We start from the raw sequence: 22,930 nt of genomic DNA, 5'->3' as shown, positions 1-22,930 counted from the left end.
TATTTATTTATTAATTAATAAAATTACATATTTTAAAAATATAACATGTCATAATCTAGGTATGTCTACAAATCATTGTAAGATGTGACGTCAATCTGAACTGGAAAACATGTTGTTTTATATATCACGTTACAGAGAGAGTCTGCTCTACTCAAGTTACTAAAATGGATTTTGTGTATTTCAGTGAACAGAACAACCCCACACTTTGTCCCAGGCACATGTGGATCAGCTACTGGACAAAGACTAGATAGTGTCTAACATATGCACTGAACGACCATAAAGACACATTAAATCTAATTTTTATTAACAGTTTATTGACAGTTACTTTGTACCCAACAGCGCTGTACAATACATCTGTTTATTTAAAACAAAGATAAAAACAGATCATCTAGGGCCTGATTCATTAAGGATCTTAAATGAAGAGGTATCTTATTTCAGTCTCCTGGACAAAACCATGTTACAATGCAAGGGGTGCAAACTAGGGGCCTGATTCATTAAGGATCTTAAATAAAGAGGTATCTTATTTCAGTCTCCTGGACAAAACCATGGGCCTGATTCATCAAGGATCTTAAATGAAGAGTTATCTAATTTCAGTCTCCTGGACAAAACCATGTTATAATGCAAGGGGTGCAAACTAGAGTTCTGTTTTGCACATAAGTTAAATACTGACTGTTTTTTCATGTAGCACACAAATACTTGATAGCTTTTTTGTACACTGAAATTTAAAGTTGATATTTGTGTGCTACATGAAAAAACAGTCAGTATTTAACTTATGTGCAAAACAAAATACTAATTTGTACCCCTTGCATTGTAACATGGTTTTGTCCAGGAGACTGAAATAAGAAGTTTCTCAAGTTAAAATCCTTAATGAATCAGGCTCTCGTGCCCTTGGTGGCAGATAAGTGCTACAGTGCTGATCTGTTCTCCGTTTCTGAGCTTTGCCCAAGCCGTTAGCTGCCTAACGGTATTCAGGAACTTTTCCACCAGGCTTGAAACCAGTACCTCAACTTCACAAAAGCGTTGTTTAGGTACAAGCATGTCTTTAACAAATGAAGAACTGCTGCCACTCACAGGACTTTGGGCAGGTACCTCTCCTGTGAAGCCTCCTTCACTATTTTTTTTATTAAAAAATGTAACTATATTTTTCTTACAGATTCCAAAAAACAGTCATAAGACGTTACATTCAAGTGTACTGCGTCGCACCGTAAGACATAAATCAGAGATACTTTATAGTACAATACAAGACATATGGAACAGATATGACATCCTACACGTACTATTCATGCATCACTTTAACAGGACAACTTTTTCAACAAGCAAAGGATGAGAGGGGGGGGGGCAGGTGAAAGGGGTAAGGGAGGGGGATCACAGGCCCGAAGCTTTATAGAGTGACAGACACATATAAGGGGAGGGTGCATAAATAAGGCAAGACAGTCAACAAAACATCTAACAGTGTGATGGGGAAATGGAATGGAGGGGGCTTGAATAAGATCAACTTAAGAGAGGAGGGTTCACCATAGTGAGCTCTGCATTGTTCTGGGATTACTTAGTACTGGGGAGAAGGGTCACCACAATTAGCTCTGCACTATTCTGGGGGATATAGTTACCTACTCTCCAGGAATGTCTGGGAGACTCCTAAGCTAGAGTAAGCCCTCCCGTACTCTCTCGAGGAGGCAAATCCCTGGCAAAAGCTATGACCGTCCTGAAAGGTGGGCGGAGACGTATCCTGATGATGCAAATGGCAACCTCAAGACTCGCCCACCTCAGTGAACACTGGTAGAGTTGGACACATTTGCACCCTGAATGTATGCAGGAAAAATACACTCAAGCAAAACCACATTTACATTCATATGTTCATTCGGACTCATCTCCGCCCGATGTACATCAGGAGTACATATTAATGTAGAATGCAGTCAATACTAAAATGTGCTCAAATAATAATGTAAGGAAGAGTCCTATACACAAGACAAAATAGTGCCTTGACTTTTTAATATATGTGAAAATCACATTTTCAATATAAAATGTAATTAAATGCAAATTAAATTCTTAAAATACATTAAATATATAAAGTAACACCTGTTTTTCCCTTTAAAAATGAAATGGAAATCTTTCTTGCAGTAGCCCAAATGAAATGTCAGTTAAGTAAAACAAATAGACAGCCGTGACTGCATATAATAAAGCCACAACGCTAATGATTTAGAGGCATATTTAACAAATAATGATAGTGCACTATCGTGCACTTACCATTAAAAAAACGTCCCTCCGTGTCCTCCGCATATTTAAGAAGGGTGCACCGCAGCAGATATCGTGGATATCTGCTGCTTTGCATTCCCTTTCGTTTTTGGGAGCAGTCACCATTCTACAGTATGGTGACTGCTCCCAACCGCAATCTAACAAGTTCCGAAAAAAGTTTTTTCCGGTAACTTGTCTTGATAATGTACGCCAGCGTACATGATCATAATTGTCAGATTTCAGTGCTGTCAGCTCTGCTCCGAAGAGATAATTGCAGAGAGAGCGGGGATGTTTATTTGCGCACGTGCAGTTTTCCAGTGTAAAGAAAAATGAAGAGGACCTGGAGGAGATCCGTGGACACCGCGCTCCGAAGAGGGGGGTAAGTGTGATTTTTTTTATCACAGAAACAGCAGTTTATCGGAACTGCTGTTTCTGTGATCCGTTTTTAATAAATTTGAGAAATAGTTCAATCCTTATCCATGCGATAAGGATTGATAACTATTTTTCATTTTTGCCGAACATTGATAAATGTGCCCCTTAAGTACTATAAGCTGGAGGGGTCAATACATAAATCAGCTAGTCCCAAGTGGCTAAATAATGCTTTCTTTGATATATAGGAGGATTTTTTTAAGTGATATGAGAGATAAGGGGGTAAATGTATGATTCTCCGGATTCTTCATCTCCGGCGTGTTCAGCCTCTTCAGCGCTTAAATTTAAAGCGGCGCTGCATTGTAAAGGGAAACTTCCCTTTACAATGCAGCGCCGCTTTAAATTTAAGCGTTAAAGAGGCTGAACACGCCGGAGATGAAGAATCCGGAGAATCATACATGTACCCCAAGGAGTCTATTTAAAACCCCAGCGCTGTAGCACTTAATATGTAGCACTGCAAATCGCAACGATACATAAGAAAGCACCAATGCAATTTACAGTGCCCCCCCCCCTCATCCACGTGGTATTTTTCCCCTTCAGTGGCAGCCTAACGCTGCCGGCGAATGGAGAAAGTGCTTCTCACATGCACATAGCGCTTTCCCGGTGAGGGTTCCAGTGAAGTCAGAGAGGCTTTACCTGGATCCCATTGAAATTAACAAGTAACAACATCCTGCAATAGCTTTACTTTGCTGTGAGAAGCTTTGCTTTTTACATTACCACTGTCCCCATAGAGGTCTATAGCAGTAAGCCTAGGTAACTAGGTTAATGCCTGAGGAATCTATGATTTCTGTAGTGCTAACCCTTTAATAAACTACAAAAAGCAGTGATAGATAATTTTGCTGAGGTTTATGCCAGCATTTTGGCTCTGACTTCACCTTTTCTTAAATAGACCCATAAATATTTTGCAATAATGGCACTCATAGAAGCACATATCTTTAATGTAAGTTTGCAGAATAGAGCAAAGCTTCAACAAAGGAGCAGGATCTTATAGACATAACCCATGGTGCAACATTCATAAATGGTTAAGAAGCACTTGCTACAAATAAACTGACACTTGTCTTACACCAGATCAAACCTGGTATGCTGCAATTTAGAAGACATATATGAAAACTCAGTACAGGTTTAATACATTTCGGTAATTTTTGCCCATTCCATTTCAGCAGCTCTTACTTTTCGGTCCACACATTTTTTTTTTTTTTTTTTATAAATATACCCCCATCCTAATATAAGTTTTATATTGTACACACTTGTTGCTTAACATTAAATTCAATATTATTGATATCATTCCTCTGATATAACCAGTGAGTTAGAATACACTTTAATGATTTTATCAGTTTATTTGTTTTCATATTTAAAGTACTACAGAGTATGCTGGCGCTATATAAATAAATGTTTATAACAGTGTTAAGTAAGAATATCATTTTATAGCAATGACGTGAGTAGCGCAGTTTCCTGACACACCACCGGGGGTGCATTCAATGCTTCACTGACTGCTGCAGCAGGATGTCTGCGTTATGTGCCCGGGGAAGAACGGGGTTTGCTGGGTGCAGCCAGGTACTCTGTGCCCGGCTCAGCACTCCCCCCCATCAACACCACCCCGGCCATGAGCTTAGGGGATCCCCAACAGAACATAGTCCCCCAGAGAAAGTGGACAACAAAACCCATCTGTGGAGCCGCTACGAGGAGATGAAGAAGCTGGTGCATGGTAAATAAGGGGGGTTATAGAAGTGTGTGGATACATAACGATAAAGAAACAACACGGGTTGTGGGGAAGGGGGGACAGAATTAACATACTGAGATTGTACAATTGTAGGCGGCACACATAGTAACTAGTGAGGGGGAGACAGCAGTCATAAGATATACAGAGACAGGTGTATGTGTGGGGAGGGGGACATACCCCAGTGTAAAGTGACTCTGACATATGGAAGTGATTGATGTGGTGGAGAGCTATATCTTGTGAACGAATGAGATTTATGAATGACGAAAGGGATTTGTATTTGTGTAAATGACTCCTCTCTTATCCTGTCCTAAGCTCACCTCTGGGACACAGAGGAACTAGTCGCCACAGTATGAACTAATTGGAGTTTTCTGCAGTAACTATGATGGCTACTTGTATGAATGGTAAACTCAGAGAAGCAGTGGTTGCGTGTATGGAACTTGATAATGATATTGCAAATAGAGATTGAGCTTGTGTTGTATGTTCTTACCCTTCACGGTTTTGTTAATGAGATGCATATACTTGCAGATTATTAACCCGTTTATAAACCAGTGACCATGATAATAATATACTTCTACTGAATATCTTCAATAAACCATAACTTTTTTAAGATATAACATTTCTTCCCACCATGTGTCCCCATTACCTGAACATGTTACACCAGGATATTTTTCAGTGTAAATAAGATATATGTCTCTCCGACATCAATTTCGCTCTTGACCACTCACCCGATGATATACCTATAACTCATCAAGAACTGCTACTAACAAATGTGTGGATGCAAATTTGCCACAGCATTTATTAGTGACATAAATGGGAAAAAGGCAGGATCCTATTATCCCATTATTTCTTTCTAATCTCGGTAAACCCCTATAACACTGTGACCTTGATTAAAAATATATGTAACCATCTAAACCCTGTGTTTTTCACCTAAATGCTTCTCTTCATTAATGTGGAGCCCTCAGAGTTTTGCAAATAACAACCATGATGATCTGTTCCGCAGCCGCCCAGGTTTATGTTGCAGAGATCAGTCATGCCACAACCATCATGCCCTTGGGTCCTTGCCCTTGGATACATTTTTTCCATTATGTTTTTCCCTTGGGAATGTGTACTTCAAGGGTACCATATTCCATACCAAGAGGCTCCATTACAGTGACTCACCACCATGACCACACACCTACTTTGACATATAGATTTCTACATAGTAATAATTAACCCAATGCCAGACTAATCCAAATGGGCGGATGATCATTGTCATTTTGTAAACCTCAATTTAAGGTCAGTCCAACCCTAGTCACTATTTTTTCCTATTGGATCTAATCCCACCCCAAGTACTTCTAATCAATCCACATTCTTTACCTTATTTGATTGACATTTTCATGCTACCACTGTCAACCATGCTCATTCATAACCCGTTCTTCTTCCCCTTCCACACAAATCTTTACTTGTTTCAGGGTCTTCGTGACTGTACAACATCAATTCCACACTCACCCAATGATATACCTCTAACTTATCAAGAACTGATCAAAAGAGAAGTGTATACAACTGGGAGCGCTCCTAAAACACGTATGGCTGCCTACAATGTAAATCAGGGAATTCACAATGCTCCTCCAAAAACAATGTCATACACAGGAAAGATTTACATTAAAAAGGTGGTACACAATTTTAAAATAAAAACAAAACATAAATGTTGTTTGGATGTTAAAGTCATTCATAACTAAAGTCCATATATGGATGTAATTAAATGGTATTTTCTCCATGTCAAAAAAAGATGTCCTCCAAATAAGGATCTAAGATGTATATAAAATATAAACAGAGAAAATATATATAGTGTAGTATAATTGATGTAATTAATTTTTCAATACATGAAATATATAGTGGACAGGGATGTAACCAAATTCCACAACCCCCTTGTGAATGTGCTTACTTTCATGTAAGTGAATCAAGAGAATAAAAACATCACCAGTCGTGACTTAAGATGACTTCGGGGGAAGTTCCCCTATTGAGAATATTATCAAGAACTGAATCCAACACTTGCATGGATGAAAATTAACCACAGCAATTATTAATTACATAAATGGAAAAAAAGGCAGTTAGCACTCAGCGTCATTATACCTAAAATATTCCAAACTCTGTAAACCCTTCAAAAAATTGTGACCTTGATTATAATTGATAAGTAATTTACTTTTAATCTTGGCCTGATTTATATTTTCGGAAGTTCTTGCCTTGTCCCAGCCTCTTCTTGCTACCACTTCTGACAATACAATTGGGGAACCTTACCCAGAGCTTTATTGTCTCCAGTGTGGATTACCAGGACATCGCACAGTGTCTGCATGTCTCCCACATTCTGTCACTACCACATCCCATTTCAAACCCCATATGCATAGCCTTCTGGCCACTGGCTTTCCTCTGGCAAACCCAAACTTTCCCCAATCTGGTCTGACCATCACCCACCCCCGTGCTGCCCAAAAAACATAAGAATGTCCCACAATCCATACCAGACATTTACATGGATCTGAAGTATAAAATAAATAAACAGGCAAAAAAATAACAGGTTAACTTTCCCAAATGACCTACAACCATTACTCTACATGGCCTTGGCTTAAAAATGCGTTATATCCCCCTATTCAATCCATGCCATGTTCACCACCACTAGAGCCCCTTTAACTTGCTGTACCTGGATTGATTTTGATCCCCTTTTTCTATCATACAGTCCTCTTATAGGTCACCAACTTTATTTTAATAATCTACACTCTCTCCTTTTGCCTCTGCTTTTTTTTATATCAGACCCCTTAGGGCACCTTTTACCAAGCCACCTGAGGGCACAATTGTCTCCACCATCACAGGACACCTTAAATAGTGGTGGCAGATATTGAATAACAGTTGCTTGGCATACCTAATTTTAGATTGTAAACCCTCATTGTCAGGATTTTATTATGGCTATGCAAGTCTTTCATGTAATGTTTTTATTAATTTTTATGTACAACTGTACATAATAGGAATATGCTATTTTATTATAAAAAGTATGTAATACAAATCCAATACTTGTTATCACATGGTCAAGTGGTATAACACAGGTTCTGTATATATTATCTTTCAGATCTTCTTCCTCCAGGCGTATGCAATCTTCTGAATCCAGCAACCATATGCTCAAACAATGAAATCAGTCTGGCAGACATTGAGATTTACGGGTTCGATTATGATTATACACTGGCTCAGTATTCAGATATGTTACACAAGAAAATATTCTACACTGCCAGGGATATCCTCATCCAGAAATACAGGGTAATATGTATCCTTCACTCGTATCTGTCTATTGTATGGTGTGGTGTCTTCCTTCTACATGGTGGTTACAAGAGCTAGGTGTCCATCAAAATGAGCCAGAACATGGCCATTACTGGGTCTAGGGTGAAGATCACCTTACCTCCCAAGATTCAATTTTAGGAATAATGACTCAGTACTGGGATGGTGTGACTGATCCATGAGTGGTCAACATGCCCTTTTGCAAAACACCAGTAACTTGTACCTGTATAAAGTAAAGGGTTATTTTTTTTTTGAACGATAACAGTACACAACAACAAATATTGTTCTTTGTATATTTTATTACAGAACATTATTTTGTGATCACACTGGAAGGCAAATGAGAACTCTGTTAAGAATCTGGATAGTTTTAGCACTGCAGCCATTGTAACATAAACACAAGCTGAGGTGAAAATGTCAGAAAAAGTTACATAATTATATAATAAGATTGAAAAAGACACACGTCCATCAAGTTTAACCTATCTTAAATTGTAAATTTATTTATCCAGAGGAAGGCAACCCCAACACCCCAATGTGACAGTTGCCAATTTAGCAGGAGGGGGGTAATCCTTCCTGATCCCCAATGGGTATATTTTCTGGATCAATCATCCCCATAGTGTTGTATGTTGATCATAGCTACATACACCATTTCTTGTAAGAATAGGCATCCAATGCTTATTTAAATTCTGTTGGTGAATTTGATATCACCACCTGCTGTGATTTGAAATTCTACATCTTACATTCCAACCTTGTATTCGCTACTGATGATTCCTTGTCCTCTGTGTGATTGTTGGTCTGAAAATTTCATTAGACAAATCTTTGTATTGACCTTGGATATAGTTATACATATTAATTGTTCAAAGTAAATTATTTCTTCTAACCTCTCTTCATAACTTAGTCTCCTTAATAATTAGTTTGCCCTCCCCTAAACCATCTCAAGTTATCTTCTCCTATCATCTTCTCACAGCGAGGTGTTTAAAATTGTACTCCATATTCAAGATCTGGAGCTAGATTTACTAAAGTGTAGTTTGATTAAGTATATGTTGCACTACAAGTGCCAGCATGCACAAGTGCATGCTGAAACTAGAGATGTTCACTGACCCACGTGTTTTGGTTTTGGATCTGGATTAACTTCGTGTTTTGGTTTTGACAAAACCGCCCTCGCTTGTTTTGGTTTTGGTTTTGGATCCCTATTTTTTTTTCTAAAATTCTTATTGTTTTGGCTAAAATCACATAATTTGGCTTCATTTTGTTCCTACATTATCTTATTAACCTCAATAACATTAATTTCCAGTCATTTCCAGTCAATGTTTGCCAAGTGACAAGAACACTGCTATCCCTCCTGTTTCTGTATGAGCAATGGCACTGAAAATGTCACTGGAGAAGGAGAGTGACAAGAACCCTGCTACCCTTGTTTCTATGCGACCAATGCGGCTGAATCTCCTGGGGAGGGAGGTAATTATGGAATCCAAAACCCGCGAGATCCGACAACGCAACTATGACGTTTTGCCTCGATTCAGATCCGAGGATGCGCAAAAGTACAGAGCCGACTCGCGAGCCTACTCGGGTACCCTAAGTTCGGGTGGGTTCAGTTTTCAGAAAACCGAGCCTGAGCATCTCTAGCTGACACTTGCAGTGCCATGTGTGCGCAGTATAAATTGCGTCCCCATCACAAATAATTATTGTTCCCTTAATATAATTATATATTCATATTGCCCCCATTGCTTAATAATACAATAATATTGTCCCCTTAATATAATGAAAACAATTTTTTGCCTCCAATCAATAAATGTCCCCATGGTCATTAAATAATGATTGCCCCCCTAATTCATAAGTCAGTGATGTCTCCTCTTCTGTTCTAAATAGAAAGATAGCTCAAATGGCATGTTCAATGTAGCTTATCAGAAACTGGTCTTTTTTCTGGCGATTTTGACTAAACTGCAGATGGTTTAGGTGTTTTGAACTTTCCAGCCTCAAAGTGCCCTATATTAATGCAGTTTCAAACTGCTGCCACAAACAATTTTTAGTAAACCTATCACCTAATCTGTAACATAATCAATATGTGAATGTATTCTTTATATCAGAATGCAAGTCTTTTTATAGTCATATTTTATTATATTTAATGTAAGTCATCTTGGGGACTTATAATTCACCTTTCATTTTATCACAACCTATTTTATGGTCTTTATAAGCACCCTGCACTGCTTGCAGTGACAGAGCTCTCAGAATTTTAAATGTATGGGGTCGAAATCAATAATATTTTGGTGTATTTCTAGTGTTTCGCTATGGATGATATTGGGGTCATGAATGCTTTCACCCAGGGGATCTTGTCACATATAACTGTGTAAGTGCTTGTAAAAGGAGAAAGCACAAAAAATTGCACATGAAGTTTTCAAAATCCAACATCTATCAAGTATGGAATTTGTTATATTTAATTTTGTGGTTGTGGAACATTGACCCCAGAAAAACACATTTTGTAATTACTTCTAGTCAAACCTCTTACCAGTTCTACTTACTATATGAACTATGAGCAAACTAATAATTATGTTTTATTTTTATGTTTGTGCTTGTATAGCTCTTTTAATGATACAATTGTGCTTATTGAATAACATAGTGTTGTCTGTGCTGTAATATTAACAACTAACCAGACATTTTCTGTCATTTTCTTACCTGTACTAAAAAAATGACAGTAAAAACCTGAATAGTTGTTATGGGTAAAAGGACATTTGTCACAGTGTATATTATTAAATAAGCCCAATTATGTTTTGTCTTTTAAATAAATGTTGATATCTATATAATGTATCTGTGCATTTTTTGTAGTATCCAGAAGGAATTAAGAAATATGAGTATATCCCGGGATTTGCAATCAGAGGCCTTCATTATGATATACAGAAGGTAACTAACGTTGCTGGATTCATAGGCCAATCGGTATAATATAGAGATACTAAAGGTAATTTCTGACTGTCAAAATGGCTAAGACGTAGCTAGTTTTGAAGAGCAGTGCAGAATTTTGTGGAGCGAGTTTATTGAAATAAAATAAAGGGGATGGGGGTGGGCAGGGGCAAACGCAGGATTTGTAGAGGGGGGTTTCCACACCACGCTGCCAGTGGGCGTGAGCAGCATGCATTGGGGCGAAGCTATAATTTTAGACAGTGCTTGGCTGCTCTACAACTCTTCCTATCCCCATAATATACATGGGCAATGCTGCATGCACTACTGTTAGGTGCACACAGCTCTCCCTTTTCAAGCAGAGCTGTGTGAAGCGGCAGCAGGTTCCAGCCACCTCAATTATACAGTGCCCCAGGCTTGGAGGGGGGTTTCCAGGCGCTAGGGAACCCCCCTCGGTTTGCCTATGGTGGGGTGTAGGTAATTTTTTAGAAATGTTCCATACTATGGAGAATGTCGCATAGCCATTTCCACTCTTCAAAAACATCTGCACTTTGGTGAAGATCAGGGAGTAAATGTGCAGATGACACTTACTTAAGAGAAACCTGGTTTGCAGTCATCATTTGAGACAAAAATTTTAAACCCATCGGGTTTTGCCTTTAATAAAATTGCCTTTTTTTTTAATAATGATGGAAAACCAACAAAAATCGCCGCTTAGAAGTAACCGCTGATTGATACATTTACCAATAGGTCTCCTCCGATACATTGAATGGGGAACATTTTCCACCCTTCCAGTTGTACTTTCTTGGAGAAGTCACGTTGCCCAATGTAAAACAATGCTTTATACACAGGAAAATGACAAGTGTAATAAAGACAGTCCCTTCACTCTCAGTTACTTATTTTATGCCATAAATTAGGCCAAACTAAGCAGTATTTGAGTAGAAAAACATTAAAGTGTAATTTAATTAAATGGATGGTTTTAAAGTAATAAGAAGTTGGAGAAATATGATATTTATAAGTCAAGATCCTGATTCATCTTCGGACAGAACCTGCACACAACTTTCGTTTAAAAAACAAGCACAGAACTTGAGCATAGTTTCGACCATATTCAAATACAAGCGGATCTCAATCTATGTTTCCATTTGAATCTGGGTATAAGTACGCTCTGCCTAAACGTTATTTGCTGTATGTAGACAGAACAGAGTGCCGGACACGCACATGTGCAATATAAAGTCTTATCTGAACGCATGCACAAAAATTTTTATAAAATAAATAAAATATTATAAAATACTATAATCATTAATCAAAATATATGTAAATTGTTTCCCCATTTTTTTAAAAAAAAAATGCTAAATACATAAATCAGGATGTTTTTAATGCGTACTATACATAAAATGCGTTTCTGTAGTCTGTCTTACTTGCATATACATGTTCTGTGCTATCTAGTGGCAGGTATACGTGTAGTTTATAAAACAAACATTATGCCATGTTAGTAATCACTATCAGTCGGCATGTACACCTGTCCTGTAGCTGGTGCAAATGATAGAGCTAAAATACACGTACTTAAGAGAAACCCAGGACTTGAATCAGCCACATCTGCTTTGGCACACCCTGGGCACGCTCTTACTCTACATGGCCTACGATCATATGCCCCTTCCCTCCCCCGTTCCAAACCACGTTCCTAGTCAGTTGTAAGTGTCATTTCATGCAAGATACGGCATGCACAGGGACTTACGTCCCAAGTTGAATCATTCTCCAAGTGTATAATTGAGCGTACACTGTTTATACAATATACAGATATACAATATACAGACAGACTGCAATACCATAGATCAGGTTTAGGATTTTATTGAACTATACCTCTGGTTAGCTTGGAGTCATGGGAACTTGTGAAGAGCCATGTTTCCAAATTCAGTTATAGATATGTTATATACAATAGGTAGTCAGACTGCTATAATATATATACTGTATATTCAAAGGACAGATGCTATGTGTAGAACATAGACAAATTGCCATAATAGATACACTATTTGCAATAGATGTTTATACTCTTTAATGTTGATACTGTAAATAAAACAGACAATTATACAAATATTATCTTATATTTGGACAGAGTCTACTGATGAAGATTGATGCATTTCATTATATTCAACTGGGAACAGCATACAGGTAACTGCAGTTATATCATGTACTAACAAGCTGTGGGGCCTGTTTATTATTGAATGGCCCATTGTGGTGAAAAATCTTTTTTTTTGTCTCTTCTTGTGGTCCAGAGCGGGAAGGGTTAACTAACTGTGTAGTGGAATCGAAAGCCCAGGGTTGTGCTTCATTTCCAGGAATGAAACAAAGAAATCGAAATATAGATAGATTTTATTTTAAAAAGTTAAAATAAATGTGTAAATAATATTGATTGTTTTTTTTAAAATACATTATTGTCAGAACAAAGCAATTTTTAAAAATGATTTTGACCATATTTCTTAGAACAGGCGGTATAATTGTCATTGTGATACCTGTTAAAATACCTTTCCATGTAAATGCATCTTATCGCTAGTGATAGCATATTCATATATAGGGCAACGCAGTAACCAGTCCTATCGCCAGAAAAAAACAGTTGATAAATATGCCTGGTGACCAAGAGGTCACAATATTACCAGCATATAGGTCAAATTTTATGGGCATAACATTATCATTTATATTTATTAAAAAAAGTCAACTATGTGTGGTAGATTTTCAGGTTGTACTAGACCAGGGTGTCCCAAACCCAGTCCTCTTGACCACCTAACAGTGCATGTTTTCCATATCTCCTTGCTGGAGCACAGGTGTATTCATTACTGACTGACACATTGTACAGATCCACCGGTGGTACTAATTTCACTTGTCACATGAAAAACCTGTACTGTTAGGGGGCCCTGGGACTAGGTTTGTGAACCACTACCAGACCAATGGCGCTCAACCAAACTTGCAACTGTTCTGGGATATTACCAGTGTTCCATTTCCATGGACCCCAGGAGAGGTCACAATAGAATGTATTGTATATCTGACACTCAGAGGACCCCAAAAACTGATGCTGGGATCCAACTTGGTTTCCTGACTCACAGGTTATCGACTGCTGTACTTGACAATATCGATATCATATTACTTAGCTTATTTATTTTCTCAAACCTCCCTATGTCAAAGTTAAGTTGTAAGCTTTAAAGGTTATAGAATAGAACTATGGTTTTTGTTTACCATTAGTAACTGCTTTTTATCATTAGCAGGCATTAAACAAATGAGCACACATTTTACCAGTATTACTATTTCCAAAATTGCTTTAGTGCTTCACAAATCAAAGTCTGCTTTTGTTTGCTTCATGTCTGGGAATGTTGACAATCCCACCATCTCTGCCAGGATGATTCAGTGCCAGCAGCTACTTTGTACTTTCTTCATTTTCCTACTTATTAGTAGAGTGTTTTTACCCTTGATTTGCTCAATGACCTTATTATCAATGTTCTTTTTCCACAATACCATTAATAGGGGTCTCAAACCTGTTCCCGATGAGGAAGTCATAGATTTATATGGGGGCACATTGCATATCCCACTCTTTCAGATGAGTGACTTCTATGGGAAGGTAAACTATTATAAATCATTTAAATTGATTTGCTTCTAAAATTTGATTTGCTTCTAAAGTTTGATGGATTGTTTTATTTGATGTATGAAAGCAATTATTTATGATGTGTTCCATGTTTTGTTAAACAATATCCAATACCGCTTATAATATAAACCATACTTGCCAACTTTTAGTAGCTCCCCTCCGGGAGATCCCAGAGGGAAGATTCTATTGCCGAGTGCAGGGGTCATTAGGCTCCGCCCCAGCTGCTTAAATGCCGCAATTTGCGTGAGAATACAGCTGGGAGAAGAAGTGGGTGGCACGGTGGCTAAGTGGTTAGCACTTCTGCCTCACAGCACTGGGGTCATGAGTTCAATTCCCACCCATGGCCTTATCTGTGAGGAGTTTGTATGTTCTCCCTGTGTTTGCGTGGGTTTCCTCCGGGTGCTCCGGTTTGCTCCCACACTCCAAAAACATACTAGTAGGTTAATTGGCCGCTATCAAAATTGACCCTAGTCTCTCTGTCTGTCTGTGTGTGTGTTAGAGAATTTAGACTGTAAGCTCCAATGGGGCAGGGACTGATGTGAGTGAGTTCTCTGTACAGCACTGCGGAATCAGTGGCGCTATATAAATAAATGATGATGATGATGATGATGATAATGATAACGCTGCTCTCTCGGGAGTCCAGGAGAACTCCTACAAATTTGGGAATTTCCCGGACATTCTGGGAGAGCAGGCAACTATATGTAAAGTAGGGCACCGAAAAAGCTCTTTCAGCTGGTGATATTCCAATCATGCTGAAAGCTATACTACAACAACTGCAGCACATTACAAATGGTCAGCCTACAAGTCAGTTTGAACTTTAAAAATGACTTAAAGTGAAAACATTGTTTTTTCCCCCAAGGACAACCTGAATAGTTTCCAGTTGTGCAGTTTCTAAAGCATGAGTAAAATGTTTCAGTTAAACTGACACAGGCAACATAGATTATGGCAAATTAGGGAGATGGAAGGGGAAGGTATGGACCCCGATTCTAGAGTGAAGCAGTTACCATGAATTAACCTTTTCTACATTAACTCTTACCAAATACAAGCAGCATATAAGCTTCAGTGATACGTGGCAAGAGATTAAGAAACATCTAGCACTGCCATTCCTCTTTCTTTGAGCACTCGAGCCAAGCGGTCATTGGCAGCCTTCCACTCCAGCACTGTACCCAATAGGCTGTATCCTCACTGAGAAAGCACCTTATGCTTTAAGTAGTTACATTGGAAATAAACATATAAAATAAAAGGATGAAGAATTAGTTTGTGCACGTGAAAATAATGAATGTTTTTTTTTATTATTAAATGATATCTCTTCTACATTCAGCTTTTGCTAACTTAGAGGTTTATTTCCTAACATAGCTCTAAGCTATAAATCTGCACTAAAACCAGAGCAACCAATCAAACATATGTTTTCAACTTTCACTAGAAAGATAAAAGCCAATTGCTGTTTGCTTACAATAGTTTTAAACAAAAATGAATGACAATGCATATATTCTTACTAAGAGGGTAGTTTGCTACTGAATAATTATCAGGCTAATCTGATCTGTTTTAACATACAAAAAATACAATCTAATCTGCAATTCATAAAAATGTTTTGGTTTAGTTTTAGTTGAGTAGTATGTCACACATGACCTGCATTATATTCCAGCAGTTTGTTCCAGAAGTACGTGCATTTTACATTTCGTGCATTTTACATTTTTTTTTACTTTTCTATTTTCTTCCCTCTTTTTTCTGGCAGTCCTTTACTATCATAGCAGTAAATAGAAGAGACAGATTAATAAGCCTTCCAGTCAGTGGCGGAACTACCATTGGTGTGGCAGGTGCCATGCATCTGGGGCCCATGGAGATAATAGGGCCCGTTGCATTGCAGAAGCATAGGTTCGGGGGCCCTAGTTCCCTCCTCCCCGGCTCCCTGCACAGGGGCCCGCAGCTCGCTAGTTCCGCCTCTGCTTCCAATAGTATAAAAAAATAAATGGACGTATCGAGTATTATGTTTGAGAGAGGGCTAGTGAAGTAATTGCAAAACTTAATTTATGTTTGTAATACACAGTCAGCTGCTAAATCTGTATTTTAATTAAGTGTCTATTACAATATTTACTACAAATAATGTAATATCTTCATCTACTCTACATTGAAAAAAAATCTGTGCCATATGGAAAAAAATTGGTAAATCACTTTTTTGCTCTGAGGTTTCCCATACACAATTAGTAGAGTAAATCTAATAAATATATTAAACAGAAAAGAATACTTGTATCGGTTGATGGTGTGATGTTCAAGTCCTTTCAAGCGATCATAGAAAATACTTTTTACGCTGATTACTATTTACTCCGCGGTAGGAACATCTATGTTTTTATTTAATAAATGTTTTTAGCTACCACCTAAAAAGTATACCTCTCTTTCTCTTACATTTATCGAGAGGTTTTGGAATATTTCTTTATACATGGTGAAACACTGATTGTTTGTATCAGTTTTTTAGTCACAATCATTGGGATTGGAGACTTAAAAAGATTATTATACAAAAATAATACTTAGGACTATATATTGTTGTAACATACAGTATTACACTATTGTACATTCTCTTTCTTCCGCATGGTTTGTTTACTATCAGAAAATTTTCTATGATCGCTTGAAAGGACTTGAACATCACACCATCAACCGATATAAGTATTCTTTTCTGTTTTATATATTTATTAGATTTACTCTACTAATTGTGTATGGGAAACCTCAGCGCAAAAAAGTGATTTACCAATTTTTTTCCATATGTTATTTATACTTAGGTGTAAAGTTACAATTCTCTGATTTGCAGCAGTGGTATATGTAGCGCTGCAAGGGTATTACATATTTTACTAAAATCTGTGCCATGATAAGGCCCATGAACATTGACAAGAGCATTCATATTCAGTTTATTAATACCGGCTATTTCTGGGCAAAATAAAACTGAGCTGCAATTAGTCTTTTCTTTTAATAAACTGATGCTAAGCTCTTATGTGTACTGGTTTCTTGTCAAATACACGTTCAGCTCTTTGTAGACATAATTAGTTTTTCATGTGATCTGTATCATGTGGTAGAGATGAATGATTGTAATCTGAGAGAGCTACAATGTTTCTGGACTTCTTAGATTAATGTTAAATGAGAGAACATATTTCTGTTAGAGTCCACCTGCTGTCCACATAGAGAAGTAGCCTGTCCTCAGGCTGAATCAGAATGAATGAGAATCAGTGCACTAGGGACTGTGAGGTCATCAAGTTATGATGCACTCTTAGTTATACACCCAATTAATAACTCGTTAATTAAAGAATCCTTTATTATGGCAACATTTTCTCCTAATACAGATGTGAATATACAGTAAATAAATGTACCATGTCTGCTATCGATATAAACCACAACTAAAACAGATAAACAATAACAAGATGCACCGATAGAGTCAAAAAGCATTATATAATCTCTATCCACTTATATAATCTGAAAATAAAGTTGATAATGTGTAATTGTTTCACTGCATGTGCTACTTAGACTACCTGTAAAAAAATTTACCTTTACAAAATGTTGTGGCATAATTCACTACCACGAGTGATGTCCCCAAGTGATGTGTATAAGGTGCGTCACAGTGAATTAATTTGTTCGCTCTCCAGGTTTAAGAAGGTCACCCAGGTTGTGTATATCTGTGCACAGAAGAAAAAGTTTGTTATTTAGTATGTTTATTTAGTATGTCCTATCAGGACTTTGAATCCTTCAAAATATTCCTTGCCGACAATCATATACAAGTTTACTGACAGACAGCATTTTGATGTAATTCTAAAATGTTCCAAAAATGATGTGTGGTGAATGCTGTGTGTAATTTAGAATTGTTATTTTCATAGCAGGTTGTTATATTAATGTCTCTTTAATTAAGGTGCCTAGTAATTGATTTAACATTAACTGTTACATAAATGCCCTTATCCTACCTAGAAATAAAGACACATGAGGCTTGCTTGGTGGTGAATAAAAAGCACAACCAATCAGCCATTCCTACACCACATTGTGGAAGCCAAAAAACGGACTTTGACTCTTGTAGACATTGGAGACCCACTCTCCCTCAATTGCCTCAGTAGCTGGGACCCTCCTGAAAAGCTCCATAACTCCCCAACTCCTGAGGTAATGCACTAGATGTCTTTTCCACTCTTTTCTTTTTAATTGGGTTATGAGTGGCATATGGATATAAAGTCTTATCGTGGAAGTGGATTTATCTACAAATAATTATGTAAGTGTATTGGATGAATTATATCCTACTGGTTTTTAATAGATATCTCCATACACGTGTGATGGTGCCTTGCTGCTTAATTAACGACACAGCTTTCTTTAACGGTGTCTCTGGGTATTCAGAAGTTTTTAATTGGTGATTCATTCACTAATCAGATACCTGCATGTCTTTTTGTCTCCAATTTATTTATTTTTTCATGCGTTTCTGACACTACTGCTGAGATATCGTGAGAGATCATTGCGATATATATATAAGAATTACAGGAGGAATCCTCAAATGACCTATAAGAAAACAATTTTATGTTGGACATTGCTTAAACTGCTCATGATTATATGAGCCATAAGGAAGGGACTCTGAAGTGGACATTGTACATCTTTTCTCATCAGATTTTGAATATGTGATGATAACGTGTTTATATTATTACCAGCGCCTTTTTATACATTGTTTTTTATATGTATTGTTGAATGTTGGTGGCATTTGCTTGTGCATTCAGGCAGACAGGTAATAGGGAGCTCTACTTTTGGGAGACTCATCTATTTTTATATACAGTTTAACAATTAAACATGACAATGAAGAATAAGGGACTGGGTAGAAGAAACCAGCCTATTCATATGCTTATAAAACATCCCCAGCTCAGGCTGTTCCCCAAAACCTTTACTGAATGGCTGACAAACTGCAACTAACCTACCAGCATTATAAACTCTTGCAGGGCACAAACTTCCCTTTTCAACACAACCTGGGTATATGCCATGGGGGCAATCACCTGTCAACTGTTATCCTTCCCTCTACTGATGGGCACAAATGTGACTTTGTTCTACTGTCAGGAAATTGACTGATGGTTAGAAACAATGATGCCTACAGGACGTGAACTTGTTGTCATTTACATATTTGTTTAATTACAAAAAAAAAAGTACTTCTGCCACTTTATACACTACAAATTGTATTTTAGGTAGGGCTTCCTGATTTTAACTGTCCCCTTTTTTCCCCACTCCAAAACTTTAACTCACAAATCCTATTTTTCCTTACTCCTAGTGAACCCAAATTAACAGGACACGTTGGTTTAGGTTCCTGTACCTGTATTACCTTAATTGGGATTTAAAAGTAAACCTTAGATCACATGGGTATAGCAGTTTTTTTTATTTAAAAAATCATGGGAGCTCTGAGTTTTCACTAGAATGTTGCATTGTTCCTGCACTTGCCCATAAATGTGATACATTTTGCAGTACAAAAGAAAAGGTCAGTTATTTTTTTTTTTATTATCCTTGGTATATGTGTGCAGTCAAGCACACTGCTCTTTTTGCCTCATCTACATGGTGATGTGATGATCTATTCATACCCTCTGTGTTTGCCTCACTCACGCTTTAAGGCTAATGTAATACAGATGATTCAGCTTTTTTTATTACACTCATAGGGGCATATTTAATTGTTGGCGTTACAGTCAAATTTAACGCGCCCTGCGCACTATAGTGTGCGTAAATACCGGTATTACGGTACTTTTCTCGCTGGATTTCAGCTCGCGGCTCAGGGAGCTGCGAGCTGAAATACGGCTTACTATTACCGTAATACCGGTAATAGTTTTAACGCCGCGGGCATATTCAACAATTGAATATGCCCCATAGATCGTCTCTGTCACAGGGCTAGGCTGAGTGACTTTAAACCTCCCAACATATATCCAGGCAAAATCCGGACAAGGTAAGCCTTCCCCAGAACTATGCAAACCATGACCCCGATTCACAGAAACTCCAACCAATCGAATCACTTTCTGACCAATCACGACCACTTTCTGTCGAATCCAAGACAACTTAAATATAAGTCCCGTTCCTTTCAAGGTCCACCAATTGTGGCTTACTGCTGTTACCACGGCCGTTTGGAATTATGTGACATGGGGGTCTATTTATGACTCCTGTGCAGTAGCCATCAATATGTATCACTGCAAATTACCATGCTGCTCTGGCAGCCCCGGCTATGACCCCCCGCCTAACTGACAGAGAATGGAAAAAGCGCTATGCTCATGCGCTTAGCACTTTCCCCATGAAGACTCCAGCGAAGCCGGAGAGGCTTCAGCTGTCTCCCATTGAAAAAGACAGTGTCATCCTGAGATCGCATTATTTAGCTTAACGCAGCTTAATAAATTAACTAAAACTGCTGTCCCCGTGGAGGTCTATGCAGTAAACTCCGGTAATTAAGTTAACCCTTCGTTAACGAACAAAAAGCTGTAACAGGGCATTTTGCCAGAGTTTAAAAGGGCAAAATGGGTCTTCACTGTTTCTTAAATAGACCCCAAATAAACATTCTTACCTCCACTATTCTGCATCACTACATGCGTGTCAGATCACAGAGCTATCAGAAAAAGTGTGCCATCTAAAATTCCCCTGTGACACCAGCCTTAATGTGAAGTAAATTGATGTTATTAACAAAATACCTAATTTGAGGAAGAAGTTATAGTTTCAACTGTTTAGTACAATTTTGTATGTTTTTTCCAGGGTCCAACAATGAAACAGTTCATGGACATTTTCTCTCTACCCGAGATGACTTTGATTTCTTGTGTTACCGATTTCTTCATCAGCAATGGCATTGAGTTCGACCCAGTTCATCTTTATAAGGATACAACAGTAAGCATCAGAATGATTACATTAGTGTACATTGCTTACCTTTGTGTTATTGCATGGGAAGTAGCGTTAAGGAAAATGACTAATTTTGCTGACATGATTTGAATGGTCAGATTTATCATCAGAGTAGTGGCACATTGGCGCTCTCTGTACCTGTGTATTTAAGTCACAGACACTGCACACAGTTTATCTGCTCTATATGCCTGCTCATAGCTGGGATGCTGACACACTGGCGCTGGTACATTATATGTTAGGGGTTAAGAAGAATATAAATGACAAGTTACCGGGCCTGCAATAAGCCACTACACGAAGCACCAGTGTGTCACTTCCCAGCATAGGCATATGCTTCAACTGATTAGAGCCTGATTAAGACCCAATTGGGCCTTAGACGAGATACTGGTTTGGGATCCCTCTCCTCCATCCTTTTGTCAAAAACACGCACAAAAAATTGGTTAGAGTAATCCAGGCCCCTCGGTACCAACTGGCCCCTAGACAAGAGCCCAGTTGCCTTATGAAAGATCCGTACATGTGAGTGATGTACTATGTACCTCCAAACATTTTAAGAAGAAAAATAAATACATAAATAAGCCCTACCATGATCAACCCAAACCATGGTCAGATACACCCAAACTAGGCATACATTATCGGGGCCTGTGAATTATAACCATCCCACCTGGGGACTGCTGGGAGCAAGGGTGAAACTAGCGCGCCGTGGGCCCCGGTGCAGGGAGGAGGGAACCATGGCCCACAACTCACTAGTTCCACATGCAGCTGGCCCCATTATCTCCATCTGATGCACCAATGTTAGTTCCACCACTGGCTGGGAGGTATGTCTCTGTATTGTCCTCTGTGTAAAATAGGTGTGGATGGGGTGGGATGTAGGATACAAAGGTTTATGTGCCTACAGGCTTTATTTATTGAAATCTGGCAATGGGAACACAGTTGACCCAATGTCTACGAAATGGCTAACTCAATGTTTTTCTTTGGCACTGCAAGTGAGAAGTTACATGCTGCTTTCTAGTTTGGCTACTGGATAGAATTATTTTATGATATTGTTAGGGTATCTTTCCCTCTAAGTTATAGTCCTTTCACATTGCTGTTCTAATAACTGGAATCTTGTAATGACAGCTATGGAGTCAGGAGTATAGTGAAAACATAAACTGTTTTATTAAAGCAATAACTCAATCCAGATATGTAGGGAAGGCACAGACCAGGCAAAGCTGAGCATAAATAACAGATATCCAGGTGTGGCTGGAGACAGGTAAACAGCACTGAATACAAACAGCAGGTACATGTGAACTTAGCTGAGCAAGGTGAACAGCCAGGACCTAGGATACACAGAAACAGATTGCAGCTTGCAGGAAGTCCAAGGGAACAACAATTACCAGCAAGGAGCATTGTGAGGAGCAGGCATATATAGTCAGTGATACAGGTGCAGTAATTAACAGGAGGAGAAGGTTAACTCCTCCTAGTGAGGGAAAAAAGGCAATAGTACAATAGCAGCACCTCTGGTAAGCCAGAGGTACTGCAGGCCTAAACAATAATAACAGAATCCAACATTAGTCCAGCAGACTGGAGCTGCAGAGGCAAAGCAGCATCTCCATGGGCAATGCTGCAGTGCAGCCGGAGAAAGATCCTGACAATTCCTTTATTTACCACATTTAGAAAGATGTTCCTGTAATTCTCTTTCAAGCTTTAGAGAGGAGCTGCTGTCATGTAATTCTGAATGATTGTTCTCAACCGAATCATCACCTCGACCAGCAATGTCTGCACGTATGATGCTGTTACTGATTGAACAGTCAGTTACATGGAAAGAACAGTTGTATCTATTAATCTGGCCACTGAGTGGGGACATTTATGAAATCAAAGATCAAACAACTGTGCAAAAA

The 22,930-nt window shown here is 38.3% G+C and overlaps 1 protein-coding gene across 3 annotated transcripts in view; it reads left to right on the top strand.

The window, feature by feature from the left end:
- The first annotated feature begins 4,148 nt into the window (after nucleotides 1–4,148).
- NT5DC2 (5'-nucleotidase domain containing 2) overlaps nucleotides 4,149–22,930 on the top strand; it is a 49,445-nt gene continuing 30,663 nt past the window's right edge. For 2 of the 3 annotated variants that reach the window (XM_075183086.1, XM_075183084.1), the window contains exons 1-6: nucleotides 4,149–4,366; nucleotides 7,479–7,663; nucleotides 10,499–10,573; nucleotides 12,678–12,733; nucleotides 14,078–14,171; nucleotides 20,916–21,044. In XM_075183086.1, the coding sequence (XP_075039187.1) occupies nucleotides 4,165–4,366; nucleotides 7,479–7,663; nucleotides 10,499–10,573; nucleotides 12,678–12,733; nucleotides 14,078–14,171; nucleotides 20,916–21,044 (741 nt within the window). In that variant the 5' untranslated portion in view covers nucleotides 4,149–4,164. The remainder of the gene's footprint in view (nucleotides 4,367–7,478; nucleotides 7,664–10,498; nucleotides 10,574–12,677; nucleotides 12,734–14,077; nucleotides 14,172–20,915; nucleotides 21,045–22,930) is intronic. The other variant, XM_075183087.1, reaches the window with a different exon arrangement.

The sequence above is a fragment of the Mixophyes fleayi genome, chromosome 8 (genome assembly GCF_038048845.1).
Source record: "Mixophyes fleayi isolate aMixFle1 chromosome 8, aMixFle1.hap1, whole genome shotgun sequence".
Classification (NCBI taxonomy): Eukaryota; Metazoa; Chordata; class Amphibia; order Anura; family Limnodynastidae; genus Mixophyes; species Mixophyes fleayi.
Note: the sequence above shows the minus strand (reverse complement) of the source record. Positions and strands in the feature narration are given on the sequence as shown.